General features: G+C 34.2%; 1 protein-coding gene across 2 annotated transcripts in view; it reads left to right on the top strand.

Annotated features, from left to right (window-relative positions):
• The window catches only part of LOC150100886 (putative peptidoglycan muropeptide transporter SLC46), a 47212-nt gene that overhangs the window by 911 nt on the left and 23610 nt on the right, over positions 1-22691 (top strand). For both annotated transcript variants that reach the window (XM_090401535.1, XM_090401534.1), the window contains exons 2-3: positions 10725-11721; positions 21539-21778. In XM_090401535.1, coding sequence (XP_090257661.1) covers positions 10848-11721; positions 21539-21778 — 1114 coding nt within the window. In that variant the 5' untranslated portion in view covers positions 10725-10847. The remainder of the gene's footprint in view (positions 1-10724; positions 11722-21538; positions 21779-22691) is intronic.

The following is a 22691-nucleotide window of genomic DNA, read 5'->3' as shown; positions in this document are numbered from 1 at the left end:
GAGGGGATTTGGCAAATTACACGTTTTACAATATAGAGAATCTTACACAAAATTTCCACTTATAATCTTACTGTTGTTAGTAATTCTAGTTTAATCTTTCTTGATGCTAGGAAATTATACTTGTATAGCATGCGTCTCTTCACATCAAACTAAACATTGAATTAGTTTCAGCGATCAGCGCCGTATCGTATTGAATTTTGAGAAATCTGTACTGAAGGATAAGAATTAAGATTTTCTTGGAGCAGTAAATGACTGAAACGTAATCCACCATTAACTAGGAAAAGAATACACTTGAATAAAGTTGTATTTATTTGTTTCGTGTAATATTTAATCCATGTTTCAATATTTTGCTATTCATTCTAATTTATAGTTTAAATTCTTGTTCTGGTCTACATGGTATTCTTCGGGTAGACTTAATACTGGAAGTCTAACTGAAGTAGTGTCTTATATCATAATACTAATTATATGACATGCGAGTAAAAGTTACTAATGACTCTTGAACGAATTGTGTCAATCCCTTTCAAACATTTCAACTTGTAAACATTCTAGAATACACTCCTATCATGCTGTGTAACTTGAATTTCCTCATTTCAGACTCGTGTGTGTGTGTGTGTGTGTGTGTGTGTGTGTGTGTGTGTGTGTGTGTGTGTGTGTGCGTGCGTGCGTGCGTGCGTGCGTGCGTGCGTGTGCGCGCGCGTAAATAATGGTTCTCGTTCACTGAGCGTATATCGCAAAGGAATATTAAGTCGTTGTTGCTGTTTTTCTACTTATTATTATTATTATTATTATTATTATTATTATTATTATTATTATTATTATATCGACTGTCACCTTAAATGGACCAAACACATTGAATACCTTCAAAAAAAACTTCGCATTGTTGCAGCTAAGTTGTTCCAAATAAAGGATATAATACCAATTAACACTAAAAAATTATCTACCATAGCATCTGTGAAACAGTACTAAGATATGGCATAACAATCTACGCAAACACGGCAACACGGTAGTGAGGCCTCCGCATGAGCGAATTTACCTGTCCAAATTAGAACCGTTGCACAAAATAATCATTTCCACCGATGCTTTGGAGAGCCAATCCACACAAAACACTGACCAGCTCTTTCATGGCCTCACATAAAATATTAAGCATATCAAACCTGAGACACTACGTGACCATATTAAACAACTACAGTTGACCCTTGAAGAACGCGGGTTTGAAAACTGCGCGGGTCCACTTATACGCAATTATTTGTTTATTTATTTTTGAATAAATATATTGGAAAAATTTTTAGAGATTTTGACAATTTGAAAAAACTCTCAGACGAACCGCGTAGCTTAGAAATATCAAAAAAATTAAGAAAAAGTTAGGTATGTCATGAAGGCATAAAATATATGTAGATACTAGTCTATTTTAATATTTACTATCATAAAATATACACAAATCTATTATAAAAAGTTAAATTTATCAACACTTACGCACACAAAAACACAGACCGTTCATGGCACCATTTGCATTTAGAGAAATGTAAACAAGCGTAAAGATGCAGTATTAAATCACAACTGCGTAAAATTAACTGTTATTAATTAATTAGTTAAATTTAATTATTTAATTAACATAAAATAAAAATTTTATAACGATTCATTCATTCATTAGGCTAGGCTACCGCGAAGATTGCACTAGGCTACCATAAAGCAGTCATATTGCTGCTTCTTCGTTATCAATGCATGAATCGTTATACCTGTAAAGAAATATGAATTTTTTTTCACATTATCTTTTCATTTTTGATGTCTAGTGCTAGTAATACGTATAATAACATCTACAGTGTTTTGTATCTATTAAGACAATATTGATGTAGGTACTGCAGGGCCCCCACATCCTGAAGCGGGCCCCCAGGCCAGGATTTTTGGAAGGCCCCCCTACCTGTCGCTCAGGTTAAAGACAACGCATTGCTCTACGGGGTTTAGGATCTATTAGTTTAAATGATAATACAAAAGCTTAGCCAAATCATTTTCGATGCACAAAATTGTCAGGGGATTAAGTCATTCTTGGCTATATCTAATATACCTAAGAAATTCCCATTATGAACATCTCCAATCTTCGTGTTCTCTCCTTGAAATGCTAAACCTCTGGATGATAAAAATAACACTGTTGCTGGTAGTATGTACATCTATCTAAATATGATTTGTTATACATGATGGCCACAGGACGGATGTGATCACCTATAAAATATCGGTATACTGTTTTTTTTTTTTTTTCATACTAAATCCCACCAGAATCCATGTAATCATATGTATGGCTGCTAAGCTACGGACACAGGCACAGGTAGAGAAAGGTGATAGTTTAAACTTATGTTGTCATAAAATCTAATCTAATACTAATGAGAGGACTGCATAGTTCTGGTTGTAACTTTCATAGTATACTATGTATACAAAAGAAAGATTGCTATGTGTTCGACCTCTAGTCGCCGACTAGAGGAACTATTCTAGGCCTCTCTCTCTCTCTCTCTCCCTGCTGAAAGAGGTCCTGGTTTTTATTCCCACAGCACGACAAAACTGACCGTAGAACATAACATTTGTCTGTCTTCTATCTAATAGAAGAATTCCCTATCTATACCTCTCTCAATTGCTTCTATCTAGTAGAAGAATACACGCAATCTTCTAAAAAAATTGTAGAAAGGCTGTCTTACAGATTTCATACTCCGTCTGGAAAATGAAAAGGCATTACCAGGACGTATTTATTTTTGCTTGATTGTGATACTTTGTATTTTATAATAGAACAGATATTACTACAATAAAGATACTGGAACTTGGTCCACTCTGACATCATTCCGAAAGTCAAAATCACCACATCGATATGGTTTGGTTGCAACTAGGTAGGTCAGAGGCTGTGTGTGTGTGTGGGGGGGGGGGGAAATCAGGATATGATGTCTTATTCGTTGTGTTTTTCAGTTTGCCTGTTTTCACAATGAAAAACTAGAGTCTCCGTTAGGAAACCCTATCACGGCTGTATGAGACCGGCTAACTCACCTTCCGTTGAAAAAAAAAAAAAAGAAAAGAAAAAAAAATCTGGTTAACGTTCATTACGTTCTAGATGGGATTTGAACCTATGTTTCCAATTAACAACATATTGATCGTATCAGGAAATAAACAGGTTATAACGTAATGAAATAATAAAAAATATATATTTATTAGATTTGAAATTAGCGTAACTGAATTATTTGTAAATATTAATATATATATATATATATATATTTCACCTGTATTATTAGCTCGCAAACGTGCAAAGGACGAACTGCGGTTGCAATTGATTATTAGCTTAATTCAAACGCTCAGTGGTTTTTAGAATTGTTCACTGTGCTCTGTTTTTAAATGTATCTAACTCCCTATCACATCTGCTCCATTGTTCTAACTTATCTCTTAGATATTTCCAATATTAGACTTGATACAAGCGGCAATATAGAAATATTAGCAACGCATAGTCAGACAGCAGTAACGTTCAGGTGAGTGCTTTCTTTTCACATTGTTAACCAACGTCTATATATATATATATATATATATATATATATTGATTGATCGTATCAGGAAATAAACAGGTTATAACGTAATGAAATAATAAAAAATATATATTTATTAGATTTGAAATTAGCGTAACTGAATTATTTGTAAATATTAATATATATATATATATATATATATATATATATTTCACCTGTATTATATATATATATATATATATATATATATATATATATATATATATATATATATATATATATATAGTTTTATGAAGAATTAAATGACTAGAACCGAAATTTAAGTAAAAAGGTTTTAATATAAACACACTACTAGTTTCGGCCTGTAACAGCCTTCTTCAGGTAACATTATAAAAGAAAAAGAAAAAAAACACACTAATCATTGAGGGTTAAAAGACTATGAACAACACAGACAGTCTTTATACATAATTAGCATGAAAACGTTGTAGTTGTATTTGAAGCTGTTCTTTCGTTTGTTGCATTGTTAGGAGAGTGCGTGTTTGCTGCATCACGTGAACGCCAGTACATGATTACAGCTGAATGACTATCTGGGAGGTTGTAGCTTAAGTTGTTATTTAGATGAACAGGATTGAAGATGATCTCTCTAGATTCCACAATTTTTCTTTCTATTTCGTCACTGCAACGGAAGATGTTAGTAGATTTTTCCCAGCAGACTTTGTGACTTTGGTTATCATCATGAGGATTAGCTGAGAAAAGGATATGACTTGATAATGCACTCGCTCGCTGTCTCTTGTAAGTAATGTCTCTCATGTGTTCTTCCATACGCATTTCGACAGATTTGTCTGTCTGCCCGAAATAAGGAATATCGCAGTCACATAATATTTTATATACGCCAGGGTATTTGAGTTGATGATGACAAGGTTTTGGGTGGCTAATTAAGGAACGGATCTTTGGAAGTGGAGTGAACAAGGTTCTGATATTGTATTTTCTTAGAACTTTTGCTAATTTGTGTGAAACAGTACTTATGTAACAGTACTTCAAAAACAGTGCTTCACTGTGTGTGTGTGTGTTTATGTATACACACACACACACACATTTTGAATGAACCAGATGAACTCCAAAAAGAAATAAATCACCTCTCTCTTATCTTTAAACAAAATGGATACTCCGAAAAAACGATTAAGAAATTTCTTCTGAATCCTCCTAGGCTGTGCACCACAGAAACTATTAATTTTAAAGGTAACATCTCCATTCCTTACATTAGCACAGTCTCTAACAAATTGGCTAAGTTCCTTAAAAAATACAACATCAGGACGTTCTTCACCACACTTCCAAAAATCCGTTCTCTTATCAGCCATCCAAAACCTATTCATCACAACCTAAAATATCCAGGTGTATATGAATTATGGTGCGATTGCAATATCCCTTATTTTGGACAAACCAACAAATCTATTGAACAACGTATAGAGGAGCATAAGAGAGACATCTCCTATAAAAGATCACGTGCAACTGCGTTGTCCAGTCATGTTCTTTTTTCGAACAATCCTAATGATGATCTCCAAAGTCACTCCGTTTGTTGGGATAAATCAGAAAATATTTTTCGGTGTGGTGATCAGTTCGAAAGAAAAATTTAGAATCCAGGGAAATCATCCTGAATCCTGAACACTTAAACAGCAATTTAAGTTATAACATCCCACATAGCCATACTGCAGTTATTCAATATTGGCGTTCACGAGAGCCTGCACGCTTACACGCAATAAACAATAGCGCGCCAGTTAGAACAACTTAAAAAATACAACTTTTTTGTTTCAATTATGTGTTGCAATTTTTACCTGTAGTTCCCAGTTTTTTAGATACTTATTATCAATGTTTATTACTATTCTCTTCCTTTAATGAATACCTGATGAAGGCTGTTATAAGCCGAAACTAGTTGTATTATTCTCATTAAAACTTTATAAGTTATCTCGGTTTAAGTCATTAAATCTATTTTTTATAAATATATATGCACACACACACACACACACACACACACACACACACACACACACACACACACACACACACACACACACACACACACACACACACACACACACACATATATATATATATATTTTTTTTTTTAAATCCATTTAACTATATATATATATATATAGTTAAATGGATAGCTTCTGATTCATATTGTTCTCATTAATTTATTGCTTCTTCTTCTTCTTCTTCTTCTTACCGGTTATTCTATTTTATTTTTATTTTTTTAATTTTTTTTTTCCTTTAAAATCTCGAGTTTCTTTGGTTAACTTTTCTTAGCTCCTAGAAACGGTGTGATAGTGCATTCGTTTATAAAGGCTTATTTGTAAAGGTAAATTCAAAACAGCAATATATTGGCTTTTTTTTTTTTTTTCATTGAAGAAAAGATGTGATATATACCGGAGAATCAGATTGAAAATTCTTTCTTACATAAATTGTTTATTTTTTTTGGTTTTATTTTACCCATGAAAATAATCGTTGGACGGCCGAAGTATTCCATCTCTCTGCCTTACATCGACTGAAAATGGGTATACCAGATATTACTTCCTTAGCAGCGGAGTGCACAACTTCTGTTGTCGCCTTTATAGGTATGAATTGCGAACATCCGGTTTCGAGTCGATAAAAAATATTTCCAATTTCCTGATATTTAAGGACAAGCGCGTGCAGTGTTCTTTCAATGAATGATCATGCATGGGTTTTCGATTGAAGTAAGGTACGCCATCTGGTGAAAAAAAATGTTATAAAAAAAGTTATCTTTCTTAAAAGCGTACTACAGTGATCGACTCCGTTTATTATTTAGATTTTAGGCATGGTGTGTGTGTGTGTGTGTGTGTGTGTGTGTGTGTGTGTGTGTGTGTGTGTGTGTGTGTGTGTGTGTGTGTGTGTGTGTGTGTGTGTGTGTGTGTGTGTGTGCGTGTGCGCGTGCGTGCGTGCGTGCGTGCGTGCGTGTGTGTGTGTGTGTGTGTGTTACTAAAAGTATTATAGTAAATAAATGCATATAAAAAACAGCAGATACACAGATGGCACAACTGATAAAAAGAACATCGAATCAGCCACTTTCTCTACTGTTTCAGGTTGCTACAGTCTAGGCAATAAATTCACAAGACAAACAACAACATATCTACATTTATCAGATATTATTAATTCGTCATCATCATAGAGAAGTTTTCCAATGTGATATTATATTTCATGAGACGTGAAAAGATTTTCTTTCGGAGCCCCATATGCATGAATAGAAATTTAAGAGATTATCATCATTATCATTGTGATAGAGTTTATTAATTATGGAATCATGTTATATTATATATATATATATATATATATATATAATACACTCAAACTTATGAGTTGCCTAGTCTTTTCTAAATTAAATATTAATTTTAATCTAGTTTCTATCAAGCCACTTCAGGAATCCGAAAAAGTAATTGTCTGTGACTGTGCGGTTCAGAAAAGTAGCGGTCTTAGACTATCATTAAAAATCATCTAACACCTAGAACTATTCATGCTAGACACTGGATTCGAACAACCCACAGCCTGTAGATTAAACAGCAGAGCTCTTATCCACTCAACTAAACATATCAACATTTAGTATACTGTCAGATCATGGATGCGAGAACTCTGGCTGGCAGATTGTCAAGAAGAGTCAATTCATGTTGAAGGCGAGAAAGGAATAAGGCGATGTACGAATTCGTCAACAACACGCGTAATCACGTGCTTTATACGTAAAATTTTTCAACTGTTTTACAAGCAAAATAGTTACCACTTTAAAAACTTGAATTTTCATAAAAGAAAAGCTAATTTCCCGACGTATAATAAAAACACTCATCTCACGAAATGCACTGATTACCCTATTATCGGAATGGATTCGCCTTCTTCTGCCATGCGCAGAAGTGTCGAGGGGTCTCGCATCTGTGGTCGGATAGTACGTATATGTATATTAGACAGAAAAAACCAATAATTTTGAATTGCTGGGTCAGAAGAATTTGTTCCCACAACCAAGCCCGAAGAGTAGTCAGAATTTTAGAAATTTAGAATTTTATTGCTCTTTCCAAACAAAAAATACTTGTCTAAGAAAGAGTAAACCAAAATCAGCATTGTGGTGGTATTTTTACCACCCTTTAGCGTGTTGGTAACAAAGTGAAGGCTTTATTTTCAGTCTAGAAACCAGTGTATTAATTGAAAGCGTTCAAAATATTTCTTTTTCTTCTTTTAACCATAAAATTTCGTAAGGTCAGTTGAACAGAGAACTTACGGGAATACACTCTCTGGCATTCACGATTTCCTTAGTGTGGACTACTTAAAAGACATAGGCGCAGCCTAAGCTTCTATATATTCGCCTTTTATTAGTCTGTTTTGATAAGGTTTCACTCGCCTGACGAGTTCGCTTACGAAAAATACATTTATCTGACATTTCAGGTTCCTTAGTACTGAACGAGAGTTTTTGCCCTTTTCAGGTTTCTGCCTGGTCTGAAAAGAACCAACCAATTCGAAACAGTTGTCAGGCCAGTGAAACCTTATCAGAATGGACCAATAAAAGGAGAATATATAGACTATGTCTTGAGTAGTCCGTACTAAGGCAACTCGTGAATGATTGGGAGTATCTTCCAGTAAGCTCTCTGGTCAACTTATCTTACGAAACTTTCATAAGTTTTTGTTTATTTTTCGAATTGTCTGATTTCGATGAAAAGTAAGACCTCGAACCATATCTTTAATAACGAGCGTGTATTTTCTTGATCACAGACTAATGTAAATAACTATTTGGGAACATTGATCAAGTGTAAACGGATAAGTATTTTAATACCGACTAGTTTCACCAAACTTAAGCTGTTGGCATCGTCAGGGTACAAGCACTGAGATTAAAACATATCACGAAATAGATCTTAACTGTAAATTCTAAAAATTATAGTTACAAACTAAAATAGCATTGAACGTGAATAATACACGTATCGCGTGTACATGATTTACTAGTTGTTGCTAAGGAACGTTCTATAGTTAGCATTAAATCACAGTACTGTTAATATCACAGTACTGTTACCCTTGTCTGCCTTAAGTATTATGATATCTTTCTTTCTCCTACATTAAAAAACCACAATGACACAAACAAATTACTACGCAATATGACCAACTGGCCAACAGATCTAATTAAAATCCATGCATCTTCTAACTCCAAGACTTTATGAGGGTCCAAATGTTCACAAAGATGGTATTCCTTAACGCCCCATTGTAGATGGCATTAAGTCACCTATCTACTTATTGTCTAAGCATCTCTCTAAACTCTTACAACAACATATCCATAACTCAGAGAGTTATATCCGAAATTCACAACATTTTGTGAATAAATTAAAAAACATTACTATATCTGAAAATGATCTACTTGCAAGCTCAGATGTCACTTCTCTTTTTACAAACGTTCCTGTGATGGAAGTTATCAACATCTTAGACACTTTATTCCCACAAGATATAACTTCACTGTACAATCATTGCCTAAATTCAAACTATTTTTCTTGGAAGAAAACTATTTACCAACTATTGACTGGCCCGGTAATGAGTAGCCCCCTTTCACCTTCTTGTGCTGACCTATTTATGGAGGATCTCGAAAATAAAATTCTATCTCAAATAAATCCTAAACCAATAATTTGGTGGAGATATGTAGATGATATCTTAATGTATGGAACCACAACAAACATGACCTAATTGATTTTATCAATAAAATCAACTCCTTTCACCATTCTATTAAATTTACTCTAGAACTTCAAAAAGACAAACAACTACCGTTCTTGGACATCTTAATTAAGAAGCAAGTTAATGGCCTTTTGAACCTATCAGTCTACAGGAATCCTACGAATACAGGATATTATCTACATTTCAACTCCTCACACCACATTTCTCACTAATTCAGCATAGTACACATACCAAAGAAAAGAGCTGTCCTCATTACAACAGATGAAAATGACCTCCAAGATGAATTAACATTGATATCTAATAACCTCGTCTTGAATGGCTACCCACGAAGACTTGTCAACAAAATCCTTTTCTCTGAGCCACCACAAAGAGAACAAGAAGACACTCAATTCTGTATGTGAGCAGTATCTCTAACAAGCTCGCTTAACAAAATAAGAGTGACATTCAAACCTATAGAAACAATTCGTAAACTACTACTATCTCCGAAAGATACCCATCCTTTCTATAAGTATGCTGGAGTCTATAATATCCCATGCTCGTGTGGTGTTCAAGTTACATCGGCCAGACTTCGAGAAGCCTTAAGATTAGGCTGAAGGAACACATTGGTTATGTTAAAAATAAGAGACAAGACATATCAGGCCTGTCATCACATTTCTCCGCAACAAACCATATCATTGAGTGGGACAAAAATTGTACCCTTTACACAGAGGAAGACTACCGCTCTCGAATGTTTAAAGAAGCAGCCACAGTTGCACGCACTACAGATAACCTTAACAGGAACCAAGGTTTAATACTTTCAGAGACATGGAAAACCCTAATTAGATCTCTGAACACACAAGAAATGAACTTTAATGCTACTATAGAACGTTCCTTTGCAACAACTAGTAAGTCATGTACACGCGATAAGTGTATTATTCACGTTCAATGCTATTTTAGTTTGTAACTATAATTTTTAGAATTTACAGTTAAGATCTATTTCGTGATATGTTTTAACCTCAGTGCTTGTACCCTGATGCCAACAGCTTAAGTTTGGTGAAACTAGTCGGTATTAAAATACTTATTCGTTTACACTTGATCAATGTTTCCCAAAATAGTTATTTACGTATCTTTAATATTCCGAGTTATTCCGAGTTATTCTTTAATATTCCGAGTTTCCAATAATTATTAACACTGTAGAATATTACAAGCGTAGAATATAATTATGGTAACACTATTTGTTTCAATTGTACAACTTTCGGTACTGAAACGTTCTTCTTCGTCTTCTTTTTAATCAGGGGGATTTGTGTTATGTAATAAAAAAGAAATATGATGTATTTCGACTTCAACCTACGTCTTCCTTTTCGGGAGAGTACGATCACTCGCTTTTACTGTTATTTTCTTCAGATCTCTATTGGTAGCTTAGTAAATCTATTTCTTAAAGTAGCATGTTGTTGGAATTTAGATTTAAACTTTATTCATCTCTCTTAGATATATATATATATATATACTAGGCTTAATGCTTAATAAATCCATTTGCTTTTACAGATTCAACAGTCCTCCTACTTCACACTAGTTTATCCAGTGAATAAATGAAATCTAAAAGTAATAATAATAATAGGAAGAAGAAACCATAAGAAGAAATCAAAATAATAACGAAACGAACACAATATGGCTGTATCTAATTTTACATTAACAAGATTTACAGTCTTTTGGCGAAGGATTCCTGATGTCATAAGAAATATAACAGTCGAACCATTTCTGTTTTTCGCGATGTTTGCAATGTCGGTGAGAATGGTAACATTGCAGGACTTCTTCATTGAACAAGCATGTATCATGAACTTAGGTTATTCTGAAAGTGTGTGCTCAAATTTGAACAATTTTACCACTGAACTGGCTGCATCCCAAAAGATAGGAAATGGCTATTACATAGGATACACAGCAATACTCATGGGCCCTGCGATCATAGCAGGCATTTTATTGGGCCCTTGGAGCGATAAATACGGCCGTCGAATTCCTATGGTGACAGCGTCTTTTGGAATGATGATTGATGGCATTTTAGTTGTTATATTTGCTCTATTTTTAGGCAAGTTGCCTCTTGCAGTGATTCTTGTGGCTGGAGTTCCTGGAGCATTTGGGGGCGGATTTCTGATGATAATGTCGATGAGCTACTGCTATATTTCGGATATCACAACTGCAGATAATAGACCATTTCGATATGCAATAATGGAATTTGCATTCATATTGTCCAGTCCTCTAGCTAATTTAATTGGTGGTCAGGTGTTTAAATATGGAGGATATATACCTGTGTTTATTATCACACCGTTGTGTTATTTTATCTGTTTACTGTGGGTATTATTCAGGGTCAAAGAGAGCATTGTTGTAGATAGGACGGTCTCCAAGAAAACAATGATTAATGATTTATTCTCTATGAAAGGAGTAATAGAAAATGTTCAGACATGTTGCAAACGTCGAGAAGGAACCCGAAGAGCTCAACTATGGCTTTTAATAGGAAGCATGTGTATTGTGGTTTATACAATCTTAGGTAAGTAATAGTATTGATTTTAACACTCCTCTGTTTAACTATGATGAAAAGTCTTTCTTAAAGTTTTGCTAACCTCATCATTACCACAAATGTAAGTAAAAAATATTAATAATCGTTTGTTATTTTAACCAGTGTTTGCAACTGTACTGTTCTCTCTTTTTTTTTTTTGAAGAATCTTAACTTTTGTTATGCAGTCTTCTCAGAGCATTCAGCAATATACAGTAATTAAATTTAAAACAGGAAAAGAAAAAATAAGTATGCTAACGCATTTTCCAAAGGGAGTAAAATAAGCTTTTTTGTCATCATGAACCTCATGAAAGCAGTAGGCAATCCAACCAAACTCTACCTTTAGCCACTTGCTGACAGTTGACCCAAAGCTATCAATGATTTTCATTGGCATCCGTTAAGCAACAGACAATCATCGCCATCTTGTGGTCCTTACTCTAACACGTTGTGCCATTGTCTGAAATAATGTAAGTCCTACGGCCGGCTTTCTTGAGTGGTAGGGTTAAAAACCCGAGATATAGGAGGAAAAAAAACTAATTTGCTAAAGTTCGACTAAAGGAACGTGATTAAAATTGTCACTCTGCTGTGAATAAAAGTTAATGCACTGTATATGGCTTATGGAAATGTTACGTTTCACTACACCATAGCATCACCATTTATTGTGTCATGAAACCGCAGACTAGACTCATTTGTTAAGAGGAACGTAAAGATCATCCTTAAATGTGGTGTGTGACTGGAAGGAATAAGGAGGTATGGCTTGAATGATATCACATTAAAAAGCAGCATTTGCATAGATTGGGAATTTTAGATTAGAAACATAATAATTTAAATATATTTCAAAAGTCTTAAATATCACTAAAAGAAGGATTTAATAAGTAGTGATTAAAATTGCAATTTTAAAATGCAGTTATTTGAATATTTTAAAGCAAAAAAAAAAAAAAAAGCTGTGTGTGTGTATATATATATATCTATATTAAAAAAAAAAAAAAAAGAAAGAAATCACCTTTTATTTCCGTATAGGATATTAGGTTTTCACGACTATTGTACATGTTTTAAGGAAAATAACTTTTATGACTATATAACCGAATGTTAAAATAGAAAATAACTAATTTATTTTCAAAAGCACTTCTAATTTCGTGTTTCTAGAAGACTTCATCGGGTGCATATTACATAGAAACAAGCAAACAAAATATATTTCTAAGGTATTTATGCACTTTTTTTTTTTTTGGTTTGTTTCTTTTTTACTGTTAGTTCCAAGATCGGAGGAGGAGGAGAAGAGGGGAAAAAACACCCAAATAAAATAAATTTATTTGTAACGTTTGTATATTTTATATTTCTATATTCTCTTCTAATTATTCTCGCGTTGTATTTAGCTGGCCCAGTTGTTAGAATAAGATCCACAAAAGGCTGTTATTCTTTCGTGCATCTGATTCACATAAAGAAAAAAAGTCTGTTCTAGTCTTATAGCATTTCCCTTAGTCTTTCAACTGTTCTTTGCTGTTAGGAAAAAACAAGAGGGCTGTCCACATATACAGGAGGATAAATGACATAGAAATGTTTTTTGTTTTTTTTTCTTCCCTCTAAAGCTCTAGGTCTTTCTCTAATTGAATTTAAGGCTTCAAATTTGTCATTCTGAATACCTCTATCGAATCAATGCGACGGATCAGAAAGATTCACTTTACAACTGCTATTTCAACGGGTCAAATTTAGGCCTAAATGATACTTACTATAAGAGCAGTCAACGACTCAACCCATCACTTAAGAGTCGCTATTGTGACTCTTGATAAAGTAATCTTAACGCACAGAGCCATTCAATGCGTAGATAATTTCGTTTGTTATCGGTCGATTTGTTCCATAATACCGTGCACTACTTCTTCTTCTTCTTCTTTTTTTAAATACAATATGACCATCAATACCTAACTCCGAGAAGACGGACTAGAGTTGGCTGGTTCCTTTCAAAATACACACTAAGTGATTGTCCTGATTCAATGAAACTGAATAACTTGATTAAACTGAAGACATATTTGCTTTTTTTTTTTTTTTTCTTAAATAGCTAAATTATTTGCTGCCAGTGCAAATTCCAGTACAGTAACTTCAGAACAAAGAATAAAACATTTAGGACAATGTGTTTGAATTGCTGATACTCTGATGAACAGCCTTCGCTGGGAGAATTATAAGAGAAACATGTAGTAGGAATTGGTATCTGTATTATAAGGAATGTGATTCAGTTAGAGAGGTCAATAAATCTCATAAAAATCTCCAACATCCAACATTTTGAGCTCGCGGGCGCGCGTACACACACACACACACACACACACTACACGCGCGCGACTAATAATACGATGTATAAGCTAACCTGAAATCCTATTGCAGTAACTTCCGTGTGGTTTCAAGCTTATTGTGTGTGTGTGTGTGTGTGTGTGTGTGTGTGTGTGTGTGTGTGTGTGTGTGTGTGTGTGTGTGTGTGTGTGTGTGTGTGTGTGTGTGTGTGTGTGTGTGTGTGTGTGTGTGTGTGAGAGAGAGAGAGAGAGAGAGAGAGAGACTTCATAGAATTCTCATAGAATGAGTTTAGTTTTGATTTAAATTAGTCACTATTATGCGAGGTATAATAGCACTGCGCAAAAAAGCAGAGAAATGAACTTCTCGATTCGTTGAAAGTGTGGAGATGCGGCCGACCCGTCTTCAAAATAGTTGTTAGGCCTTATTTTACTGTTATGTAAAATAAACACCCTCCTGGCGAAATGTTCCTGTTGCACATACAAGTAGTCAACATTTGTAGGTTTAATAATGTTTTTGTTATTTTTGATTATTTTATATAGTTTTTCTTCATGTCGTCGTTATACCGGAATTTTGAAACTATATTGGATTCTTTAGCTATTTTCTCTTCCCCCCCCCTGCATTCTCTTAGTAAATACTATCTGATTGATTTGTATGCATCACTTTTAATACACAAACTACATCCCTTATCCTTATCGGTCTCATTCGGGTCGGTCAATCATGAGTCTACTGTATTGTTAATTCATGTTACTTAAAAAATCAGTTTTGTCTTAACAAGAAAATATTTGCTACCAGGTGATATTTATTTCTAAGCGGTTTTTTTTTTTTTTTTTTTTGTGCAATAAAGTGACAAGGTAACTAAACTGCTCTATTTTCCGGCCAGAGTGCATTTTAGTTCTGGGAATATATGACTAGAAATTAAATGCGTTAAAAGTTAAGGGTTACGAGGGAGGGGGGGGGGGAAGAATCACTAAAGCGCACATGACAGAAAAAGATGTTGATTTTTATTAAGCTTTGAATGACAGGATTACTTATTCCTAAGTAGAGAATTGGGTGGCGGTGGGATAGACGGTGGAATGTCTATCACTCCCGCTATGAATCCTTAGACTCCTTGGGGGTATCACATAATAACAATAATCAAAGTAATAATCTAGGAGGGTTTCAATATCTCTTTATCGCAGGCGTGGCTGCCCTATGGATTAGCAAACGTAGTTCTTCGATTTCAAAAAGTTAATCTTTCCACTCCTCAGACTTCAGTGATATGAGCTCGAGGCTGTCGATCAATGAAAGCTTTCTGGCAAGAGAGGATGCCGACAAAAGAAATAAATAAAGTAAAATCTTTTCCGATTCAGCTGTTTAATAATTACGTTGTTGGAAGGAGTTATGGGAAAGTGACCAAGAAATAAGTTATAGTAGAACAATTTGGTTCATTTTGTTAACGTATTTGCATACGAAAGAAAACGATTTTGCTCCAAGGATGCTCTTTTATAAGAGTGCAATTTGTAGTAAAGTGACGATGGGGGTTACAAGGGCAGAAAAGATGCATATATTATGGAATTTTGCAAAGACATTTGACATTGCCATATGACAGATTACTGTATAAGTTGCGACAAATGAGATTCGGATAATCGGTTAGTTGACTGGATAATGGACTGGTATTTTATATCCTGTAGAAGCAAGACGTGATTCAGCTAACGGATCAAAAAATTATATTCAGTTATTAGTCAGTCTGTACAGACGAAGCCCTTTGGTCCGAAAGACCTGGGTTTTATTTTCCCGTCAGTAACGTGAGGAATCTTTATCTGGTCTCTTTCGACTAAAGGTGAGTTTACCCGGTCTCATAGGAGGTAGAGGGTTTTTTTTTTTTTTCTCCCGGAAACTCGGGTTTTTCGTCCGTCAGAACAGTCAAACCGCACGCAATTTACAGAGAAGAATAATTAGGGGCATAGGAGTAACCGCCTTATCCTCGTATTACGGTTAGGAAATCCACGGATACTGGGAAGGCCGTGGGCGCTTGATCAATATAGTTCCATTAGAAGTCTTTTTATAACTGTTATGGTCAAGAAAATTAACATTTTTTAACATAATAATATTTATTTCAAAATAATTTTTATTTCAGTTTTTTTATTTTAATTAAAATGCATATAAACGTGTTTTATCTTTTGTTATTTGAAGATTCTGAAAATTCAATATAATAATAATAATAATAATAATAATAATAATAATAATTATTATTATTATTATTATTATGCATGCTTTTTATATTTCTTAAGAAGAGGAACGATCTGTCATATTGCACTCCCGTTGGATTTTCCACTACCATCAGATCGAACTCGCAGGAAATAAATTTTTTCATGAGAGCATCTTTTGCTTGCCTATTGAGCACTTCGCCTTCGTGAAGAAGAAGAAACGAACATCATTACAAACAGAATTTGGTCACTAGCCCAAACATAACACTTTCTCAAATGCTATGTTTTGTCTCTAAATCAGGGTTTCTACAGGACTAACTATTATCCAATCATGATGCAATGTACTATAAGTTTATTTGCTTTTGTGCGTAGAATCTACTTTTATACTAGTTTTTGTATAAGAGATTTCCCTCCAAATTATACAGATTTATTTGCATAAAATGGACCAATCATGACACACGCCATTATACGAGGGTGGTCTGAAAAGTTCTCGGCCTAACAATGAAAAAACAAATATATAATTTCAGAATTATTTTTATTTTTCAACATAATCTTCCTTAAGACTAATACATTTATTCCAGCGACGCTCTAGCGCCATTATCCCGTCTCTGTAGTGGTTCTCAGTAAGATCTGCAAAATAGCCCTCTACAGCTGCAATCACCTCTTGATTCGAAGGAAAACGCTGACCAGCGAGGAAGAGTTTTAGTTTTGGGAAGAAATAGAAGTCAGAGGGAGCCAAATCTGGGGGGGGGGGATAGGGTGGATGTATCAACAATTCATAGTGCAGATCCCTTAATTTTCACATTGCCAAAACACCTTTGTGGGCAAATGCACTGTCCTGATGAAAGATGATTTTTTTCTTCTGCAAACCAAGTATTTTCTCACGAATTTTTTCGTCTAGTCTGGTTAAAAGATCAGAATAATATTCCACGGTTATTGTTTTACCTTTTTCAAGATAATTAATAAACAAAATGCCTTTAGCATCCCAAAAAACCGATGCCACGACCTTTCCTGCTGATGGAACCGACTGTCTTTTTTGGCGCTGAACAACCGGCTTCTGTCCACTGTTTTGACTGCTTGTTGGATTCTGGTGTGTGTGTAATGGTGAATCCAAGTCTCATCCATAATAATAAATCGACGCACAAAATCAGTTTTATTCTTATTAAAAAACGCTCCAAGTACTGTTCAGAGATTTTCATGCGAGTGCGTTTTTGATCTGCTGTGAGCAAGCGCGGCACCCATCTTGCGTGAAGCTTTTTCATTTGCAATTCTTCATGCAAAATATATCCTACGCATTCTTTTGAAATGCCTATAGTCTCAGCAATTTTCATATCTGCGGTCTCTAGTCTTTGGTCCCAGCTCTCAGATTCATAAGTTAAAACTGGTTTGAACACTGTCTTGTATACAGCTAATTTAGTGTTCCGACTAATTTCTTTCTTATTCCATATGAATTTATTCAATTGAATTCCTACCGTACCAGCTTTGCTGATTCTGTTGTCTATTTCCATATTTAATTTACTATCTTCACTAAAAATTGTGCCTAAGTAGCTAAAATGTTTTACTTGTTCCAAAGGTTCCCCATTCAAAACACAGTTGACATTTTTAACGATTCTACCCATTTTCATTGTCTTTGTCTTTTTAGTGCTGATCTTCATACCATATCTATTACACCATCTATTCAATTCGGTCAGGGAATCTTGCAAACTTGTAGCGGATTTATTTAGAAGTATAATATCGTCCGCATAAAGCAAAGAGCTGACATTAACATCTCCACTTTTGATATATGTTTAATACCACTTTCCTTCATAAGGTGATCCATATAGATAATGAATAACAGAGGGGATAATGTACATCCTTGTCTCACACCAGATTTAACATTAAACCAGCTTCCTGTACTTCCTTCAATTCTAACTGCTGACTTACAATTCAAATAAAGACTAAGTATTGCTTGATATAATGCCCCATTGACACCATACAACTGTAGCGTATTGAATAGCTTCTCTCTTGTCACCTCATCATATGCCTTTTCCAGATCGACAAAACTTAAATACAGATCTTTGTTATATTCCCATGCTTTCTCAACTATTTGTCGTAAAGTGAAGATCTGATCCTGACAGCCTCTATGTAGCCTGAATCCAGCTTGTTCTTCACCAACCGTTTCTCAAGTATACTGGAATAAATCTTGCCCGGAACACTCAATAGGGAAATACCTCTGTAATTCTCACATTCAGTTTCATTTCCCTATTTTATATATTGGTACTATTAGAGCTCTACTCTGATTATCAGGAAATCGTCCCACTGTCCAGGCCTTCTGAACTATTCAGTGCAGCCACTGTAAGACTTTTATACCACAATATTTCAACATTTCTGGTCGAATATCATCTAATCCTGCTGCCTTTCCACACTTCAAGCCTTTGATGGCTTTTTTCTACTTCAAGAATGGATATGTATTCCTGACTGTATGCCTGTTGAGTGTTTTTTACCGCTGTACTATCACTGTTTGTTTCATTTAGCAATTTTTGCGAAGTAATTACTCCATACTTCAATGATACCGTTTTCTCCTGTTTTCATGTCACCTTTATCATCTCTAAGGTCCTTTTACAGCACTCTTTCCTCCATTTCTAAGCTTCTTCAACAACCTCCAGAATATCTTACCACCTTCTTGATATTTATTTTCTATATTCTTGTCAAAGTCCTCCCATGACTTTTGTTCAGCTAGTTTTACACAGTGTTTAGCTTTCTTGCATTTGTCTCTGTATTCTCTAAGACACAAGCTGACTTATTTGCCAGGAACTTTTGATATGCTTTTTTCTTTTTCTTCACTGCCTCTTTAACTTCCTGTGTCCATCACGGAGTTCTGATTTTTCTATCCTTGCAGACAACCTCACCACATGGCTTTCTGGCTGAATCAATCAGGATTTTCTTTAAGGTTTGCCACTAAATCTCCAAGGTTCGGTTCTTTTTCTCAAACTCTTTCATTTTTTCTTCAATAATCTTTGTGTATTTTAGTCTACAGTTCACATCTGAGAGCTACTCAACTTTTATTCGCTTTAAAACTTTCTTACATGTCATTCTTTTCAATATGAAATTCAACTTTATTCTGCTCAAGACTAAATAGTGATCGCTTCCAATTTTAAATTCTCCTATACTCTCTGGTGTCCTGCACCAGGGAGAAAACATCACTATCAACAATAGCATAGTCAATGAGACTTTTTTTTATTCCTTGCCTCTTCTCTCCATGTGAATTTGTGCACATTTTTATGTTGTAACATGGTGTTAGTAATAACCAGTCCATGTCCTGAGCAGAAATCCAACAGGTATTTGCCATTATTATTAGCTTTGTTCTTTTCTCCAAATTTTCCCAAAATATTTTTGTATGTCTGACAATCATTTCCTACTCTGCTATTTAGTTCCCCAACAACAACTTTTCCTCTTTCATTGTGTCAGTAGCTTTCTCTAGACCCTCAAAAAATTCCTCCACTTCTACCTTAGTTAGAGCCTTCTGTGGGACCATAGGCACAAATTAGTCTCATTGTTCAGTTCCCTATTCTGATATTTGCCCATATACTCTACTTGAGACTGCCTGTTATTCAAGAAGATTAGCCTCGTATTTAGTGTTGAATATTATGGTTACCCCTTCTTTTCCTTGATTGTCATTGCCTGAATATAACATTTTGTATTTATTGCTCAGAAAGATCTCACCAGTTTTTGTCTTTTTTGTTTCAGTCACCCCTATTATGTCGATCTGGTACTTATCTAATTCCTCAGCTAACTCAATTTCTTTGCCATTCAGGCCTCTTATGTTGATAGTACAGATCTTTAATCTGGTGATGTTGAATTGGGGTGTGCTTTCAGATTTGTTCCAGTAGCTGACTTTTCGCTGTTCTCCCTGGTTCCCTGGCGAAAACAACAGGAGCCTTGTTTAACCGGGCGATGCCCCAGCCGGCATGAAAATTTGTCATGTTATACCATCATTTTGTATATTGGTTTAAGCCAATAAGAATACAATTTGGTCAGCTAAATCCCAATTTAATTATACCAAATTGTGCAATTTTATCGATAATAAACAACATTTTTTCATGTTTGATTTTTTTTAATTTTTACCATAATTTTGATATTTTATCTAAACGTATATTTCGAAAGTTGCAGCACCCCTCCCCCCCACGATTTCAAGCCACGAGCCGTCACTGCTTTTACTTAAAATCTATAATCCGGCATTTAAAATGGTTTGGAATATTCTAGAAATATAATCTATACCTTGTAAACTTTTCATATTGAGCTATTGAATTATATTCAAAAGATATTTTAATTATTAGCTATGTAGATTTAAAGAACATGAACTAATTTTGAAACCAAAAATTTTGTAAAGGCAACTAATTAAAAAAAAAAATAGCAAAACTATTTTTTGATAAAATATATATTTTTTTAAAACAAATTGCAAAACTAATTTTGCAATTTTTTAACAAAAATATTTTTTTTTAAATGCTATTTTTTAAAAAAAAATAGTAAGAAAAACGTTGTAAAACCAGCCTTAAGGAAAAATATTTTGAAAACAAATTTGAAAAACACCAATATTTAGCATCCCTCTCACACACAAAATTATACATAAATTTCACACAAAGTATACAGACCGAAAAAAAAAAAAAAATCTAAATTTCAAAAGATCTCCCAAATGTCTAAAGCTATCGTTTCCAAATGCTAAGTACCATCCTCAGTTTATTCCACTGAACAGTTTGGCGTTACGCTTTCACTAAAGAATTTTGTATGGTATTTTAACACGTATTGATTTTTTTTTTTTTTTTTTACATGTAAAGATCAAAAATACATATTCGAAATTCGAATAGGTTTTAGATTGCATATTAATCAGACTGTGTCAATTATAATCAAATAATTAGAAATCTAACTATTTAGCTATGCATTTATTTGAACTGTATTTTAATTATACGAGTGTAATAATATCCTTAAATACAATTCTAGGAATATATCAACATTGAATTGTTATATACTGAGATCTGTAAATCAATTCCTTTGGTACTTTATTTAATTTCACACATACTCCGTTTGGTGCGGCGGAAATTGATTAAAATGTATTTCAGAGAAACTACTCATTTTCCGCCCACCAATAGAGGACACCAAGCACGATTCGTTCATTTATTTATGGGTTGGATCAACATTAAAAAAACAACAACAAAGAAATGAGTAAGTTATGTTGAGAAACTTAGATTTAAATTGTTCACATTATATTAAAAGTTAACCGAAATTGGTTTTGAAGTTAATATAATTCTATATGAAATAACCGATTTGAACTTCTCTTTATATTTTAATGTTGTATTTTTATTTTTCAGGCTCGGTATCAGTTGGTTATGTACATGCCCGTAAAATGTATTCCTGGGGTGTAACAAGATATTCAAATGTGAATGCTGTCTCCAATGTTTTAACTAGTATCGGAATCGTCACAATGGTTCCTCTTCTAACTAAAGTTTTACAAATTCCTAGTGGAACTTTAGGCCTAATTGGAATTTTGTCTGCTGCTTCAGAAAATGTACTAAAATCTGCGGCTTATGAGACTTGGGTATATTTTTATGGTAAGCATCTTCAAACTAGTTTAACTTAGTATAGTTGAAATATATTCTTCATTAGTTTATTATCGCAATCTGAGTTATTTAAATGATGTACACAGTTTACAACATTTTTTTAAGTAGAAGCTAACAGGAAGATCAGCTGCTGACACGACTAATATCCACCTATGTCATTCGGAGAGATCTTTGGTCGTTTAAGTCCTTTTATTATCTTTTAACGAACTTTCTCTGTTTAGAATCGTTTCAAAGTGTGATACAGCAGTCTTCCTACCATGTGACATTCCAACTTCATCCTTGTGCATGCGTGCGGGCGTGCGTGGTGCGTGTGTGTGTGTGTGTGTTGTTAGAACGATAAATGGAAAGGAGATTGCTGTATCATATTCTGAAACAATGAAATTTCACAGAACTGATAAAAAAGACCTTGACAAGTAAAGCCTTTCCAAATAATTACCAATGAAGTATAGACATGTGGATATTAGTCATATACTTTTCTGTTAAAAGTTGCATCTGTCATTGTTTTCTCCGAATCGCAGAAAAATACACTCAAATTTGTAATATTTACAGGTTTAGATGCTAATAAAATAAGGATGCTACATTTCTGCTATTATAAATAGCTGGGAGGGATATATACAAATAATACTGCCTTTCGGTTATTTATCTATTATTAATGACTGGGATAAAAAATAAATAATAAAATAAAAAAAAAACTAGTTTTTCATCCCACATATAGGCTAATCGTCCAGGCAGCTGTGTAGCTAGAGCTTTTGCCACCCGGGGAGATCCCTGAGTTTTCCGCCCCTCTCAATACACACCAAAAATACTACAAAAAGTCAAAACTACGTATAGGGAAATAAATTAAAACGCTATGTTTATTTTTGAAGTAAAACTTTAATTCTAATATTATAAAATGTTATTTTTC

This window comes from Typopeltis vanoorti, chromosome 12 (assembly GCF_054136105.1).
Source record: "Typopeltis vanoorti isolate ZY-2024b chromosome 12, IOZ_Tvanoo_1.0, whole genome shotgun sequence".
NCBI classification, from domain to species: domain Eukaryota; kingdom Metazoa; phylum Arthropoda; class Arachnida; order Uropygi; family Thelyphonidae; genus Typopeltis; species Typopeltis vanoorti.
The sequence above is the reverse complement of the archived record's forward strand: the minus strand, read 5'-3'. Positions and strand labels throughout refer to the sequence as shown.